The following is a 4,875-nucleotide window of genomic DNA, read 5'->3' as shown; positions in this document are numbered from 1 at the left end:
CTCTGTGTTCATCCTCAGACACACCTACTCTGCACGCAGTTCATCACTGCTGCACATCATCATCTCACACACACTCACACTGCGTCTGAGAAACTCTGCTTCACTTCTTCATCAGAGCAAATCACCAAAATCTGAAGATGGGAAAAGTTCATGCTTGCCTCAAATACCTCTTCATCTTCTTCAATGCGTTGTTCCACGTAAGTAGAAAAACTTTTTCTTTTTGTCATTTCAATTAGTTTTATATTTGTTTTTCAAGCAAAAGATTGAAGAAAAAAATAGAAATAAGTCCTTGCATATTTTTCTATATCATATTCTATCAATCTAGTCAAACTAAAAAAAAGAACAGCATTAGAAAGATTTTCAAAAAAAGTTTCATTTTTCACTCAAAACAGAAACACGTTTGTTTCCTCAAAACTGCACAATACCGATTAATTTACAAAAGTGATATCAAAATAAGACAAGAAGTCGTACATTTGCATAGTAAGAATAATAATAAATATGACACTGTGGTAATGAAGTGAGAAGTTTAATATTATTTATTTGGTTTTTTTTCTTTCTCCAAGACAAAGAAGAAAAGCTAAAATAAAATCAGAACAGGTTCAGAACAGGTGCGATATACATGTGGATTATAAATACATACAGTATACACCCACACAAATGTTATCGTATAAACACTATTATATATTATTGTATATAACGTAAGCTTACTTTTCAAAATGTCACTTTATAAACATTGAAACTGTAAAAAATTAAGCAAATGAGGATTTGAAAAAATGAAGAAAAAGACAAAATGAAGTTCAAGTTTTACACTTGAACTTCATTTTGTCTTTTTCTTCACTTTTTTTCTAAACAAAGTTGAGGAACTGAGAAACTGACTTTAAAAAAAAAAAATTACTGGGTAAAATGTTTTATACCAGCCATGTCTTCTTCTTATTTTCCTTTGCATGTGAGCATCATCAGTCTGTGAAGTTCAGGTGTTACATCTCTGTCTCCCTCTAGTGTCTCAGAGCAGAAACAACACTGACACAGATCTATGAGAGAGATCAGGGGAAATTATAAGAATGTGAAGTAATATGATGATATGATATAAATGAACAAAAATGGAGGAAGCTCTTTAAAATGCAATTTGACATCAAACATTTCTCTTTAAATTGATTATCACATAATTAAGTTATCATTTTATTTTTTTCATCATTTTAAATCCCCATTTTTTGTAGTCATCATCGCCAACCTCATTATGTGTTTCACAACACAACGTGCTCCATATTCTTCATCTATTATGGGGACAGTCTTCGGCCTCTATACACTCTGCTTTTATTCAATGTTAAACATTGACTAACTAATGGTGTGTTTGTGTCCTCAGGTCTTTGGATGGGTATTAATCATCGGGGCAGTGAATTCTCTCCACGTAGGGGTAAACAGCAACAACACTCCATGTTATTTGTACCTGTGAAGTTGTAACAAATGACAAACAGAAAATAAAAGAAACAAATAATTTAAATTCACTAATTACAATTTTGAACGTTGAAGTCAGACGGAAAATCATGGAGTTTATTCTGTACAATTTGTTGTAAGTAAGAAAAATGTCATTTTTGAACACTAATTCAGTGTTTGTGTTTTTGTTCTGCCATGGCGGAGCAGAGGTTCCCAATTTTTGTTTGGGTCGTTATCATCGGCATCATCTGCATCTCTGGGCTGGGAATATACGGAGGCTGCAAAGAGAACGCCCTGGCTCTGAAAATTGTATGTACAAGAACTAGAGAGAGAAAGGAGCAACTTCTCACTTAGATTGTTTGGTTTTGCTGATTTTGTAAAACTTTGTTTTATTTTTCTTTTATCACAGTTTGCAGGTTGCATGGGGGCTGGAATGGTCATCATGCTGATCTGTGGCACCATAACCGCTGTCCAAAGAAAACTGGTTTGAATGCAGACTTTCTCTGTGCACTGAGGCTTTTTTTCATTTATATTATTTTTTATTGCAAAGTGCACATTGGATAGAATACATGTTACTAACCAAGCAATCATGGTCTCTTACATGTTTTTTTTTGTAATAAACAGCTAAGCTAAAGTTAAAAGTAAAAAAGATGAAAGAAAAATAAAACCAGCAGCAACATCCAACACAGAAATAGATTGGGAATAACAATTTGATGGATTTCTACACAAATTGGGTGCTGTAGCTAAACAAAGAAAGCTCAAGCATGAGCTGGAAATAATGAAACCAACGGCAGCAAAAACTAAAAACAAGCCGTGTGTCGGACATCAGATGAAATGAATAACATATGACGGGAAAAAAGACCTACTTACAGCCAGTATCATCACAGAATTGTCTAGTTGTTCATTTCATAACATTGACCTCTCTCACGTCCTTTAGGTAGGCTATTTTAAGACCAGGTTATGAGCTTTAACACAAACACCTACCTTTATACTGTCTGTTTAATATCTCAATCAATCAATTTTGATGGTGTTTCTTGCTGTTTTCAGCTCCAAGATACAATCCACGACGGTTCCATTCCTTTGACGGGGGAAGAAGCTGAGTCCCATGATAAAATGTTACAGATCTGCATCGGCTTGCTCTTTGGACTTTTTGTCGCTGCTGTAAATTTATGGGAGCGTGCCTATGTTCCCACAGCCCTATGTTCCCTCAGCCCTATGTTCCCTCTGGACTCCCTCTACCTATCTGGACTCTCTCTATCTGGCCTGTCTAGCCTCTACCTGGTCTTTATACTAAACTTAACCAACTCCTTTCTTCATTGCCTAAACCTAACCAATGGTGGGACCAAAGGGCTGAGGGAACATAGGGCCTAATTTTCAGTGACAACAAAAGTTAGAAATGAGGGAACATAGGGCTGAGGGAACATAGGGCTGTGGGAACATAGGGATGACCCCATTTTCTTGTCCTTGTTGTGTTATGTGACATCATTTTATTCAGATATTGTTAAGAACCTCCTTCCTCAAAAAAAATAGATCCCAGTTTTATCCCAATAGCTTTAGAGAAGGGAAAACAAACCAATGAAAACAGGATGCTCAGCCCGGTTTTTCATTTTCCTGTGGTCAACATCTCAGATTGCGCTAGGATGCTAGGCTAACTTCACTTCTAGCTGCCTTAAGGACAAAAAGCTAACATTAGACTCTCCTGAATGCAATGATTCAGTTACCACTGTTTTCAAGACTGAGCTACTTAACAGTTAGCATAACTTGCATTAGCTTAGACACATAGGCCTATAGCAGTAAACATTAGCCTTGGACAGTGAACAGTGGTTTCATTTGGGTCAAAGCTTTTAGCAAGAATTACATTTGTGAGTGAATGTTAAGCATAGCGTCAGTGTTTAAACATTAATATCAAATATCAGTGGGATCAGACAAATGGTTGCTCATGTAGCATCTTTCACTTAAGGTTTGAATTCAAGGTGTTTGAATGTTTCTCTGACTGATGAATTGTCTCCACAGCTGATGAGTCTGGGGATGTCCAGCATGATGATCCATCAGATTAAACGTCACGACAGCATACATGTAGGAGCCATATCCTTCAGCATGTAACATGGGGCCACCCTCTGAACCTCTGAGCCTCCGCACTGTAAGGACGATGCAGCAGTCAATAAAAACCTGTTTAGCCTACTTTACATTTCTGGAGAATTAAAGTGCTTCATTTGGGAAAAAACATTGTTTTTCTCACAGCTTTCTGTGAGAGCAAAATAAGTCAAATATTTTTTTTGGGTAATTCTAGTCAGAGACATATTGTAGGAATGAGACCGTTTCTAAGCTCCTCAGCTCCAACAGCATGCTAACATTTGGTAAATTAAGGAGAAATCTACCGACAAAAGAAGACAAAATTAAGTAAAATAATGAATTTTTTTTTCTTTACCATTTCTTTCCTCTAGTCTGAAAGCAGACATGTTAAGGAAGCAAAATAGCCCAAAACCTTAAAATTGATCAGCGCACAAAAAATGTTTCACCTTAACAAACATGTTTATAACATGTAAGCATACATACATGACCGTAGTACACATTTGTCATAAATATATTCAATATAAATATTCAACAGCAAATAAGCCATATTCACCTGTCCATATTTCAGCCACTTGTTGCAACAGGAGTTACCAGCAGCAGCCAGCAGAGGGCAGCGCAACCACAGATCAACACTGTGACAGAGCTGCAGGAGAACCACAGCACATAAAGAACTTCTTTTTTTCTTTCATGTTTTCAGGCCTAATAAAAACTGAGCTGAAGACATCATATTTAGTATTTTCACTCAGCTCCACCAGTAGCCTACAAACACTGGTGTGATGGAGCTTCTCAGGAGCCATGTTGGCAATTAGCATTTACATCTTTCTTATCCGTCTCATTTCAATACTCAGGTGAAGTCACAGCAGTTTTATTTACGGCCGTTAATAAAACATAGAGTTACACTCTCCTCTCCTCTCCCCTGACTGAGTTGGGAATTGATAACCCGGTGTATGAGGAGCAAGGAATCAGTGACCTGAACACCTGCCCTCCTTTGTTCACAGGTGTAAATAATCAGATGAAGTAATTGATGCCACAGACCTGCTTCTCCAGCAGCAACATGCTACCAGTCTCTCAGCGTTTGCCGCCTTTCAGCAGCAGCAGTGTAACAGCAGTTATAAGTAAAGTCTAAGTTTCAGTTCAGAGGAAACACAACTGAACAGCACAGGACACTTGACTGTTGAAACATCTTGCAATCAAAGATGACGCCTAAGATTGGTTTCAGTTTCCTTAGAAAACATGTAGAACTGTGTATCATCTCTGCAGCAGTGAAAGTGGACCTCATGTTTGTACTCTAGTCTAAATGCATGTAAATTGAGAAGAACAGTGGTCCTAGGATCAAACCCTGGGGGACGCCGCAAGACACGGGAGCTG

At 37.4% G+C, this 4,875-nt stretch overlaps 1 protein-coding gene across 1 annotated transcript; it reads left to right on the top strand.

The window, feature by feature from the left end:
* On the top strand, window positions 1–3,606 carry LOC146962335 (uncharacterized). The gene is made up of 6 exons (XM_085769612.1): window positions 1–197; window positions 1,364–1,414; window positions 1,642–1,743; window positions 1,844–1,918; window positions 2,482–2,595; window positions 3,448–3,606. Exons 1-6 carry the CDS (start codon window positions 138–140, stop codon window positions 3,535–3,537), a joined length of 492 nt encoding a protein of 163 aa, XP_085625738.1. The 5' UTR covers window positions 1–137; the 3' UTR covers window positions 3,538–3,606.
* Window positions 3,607–4,875: the final 1,269 nt, after the last annotated feature.

The sequence above is a fragment of the Trachurus japonicus genome, chromosome 23 (assembly GCF_045865225.1).
Source record: "Trachurus japonicus isolate A0001 chromosome 23, Traja_1.0".
In the NCBI taxonomy this organism is placed as follows: domain Eukaryota; kingdom Metazoa; phylum Chordata; class Actinopteri; order Carangiformes; family Carangidae; genus Trachurus; species Trachurus japonicus.
This window is presented reverse-complemented; position numbering and strand designations above follow the sequence as displayed.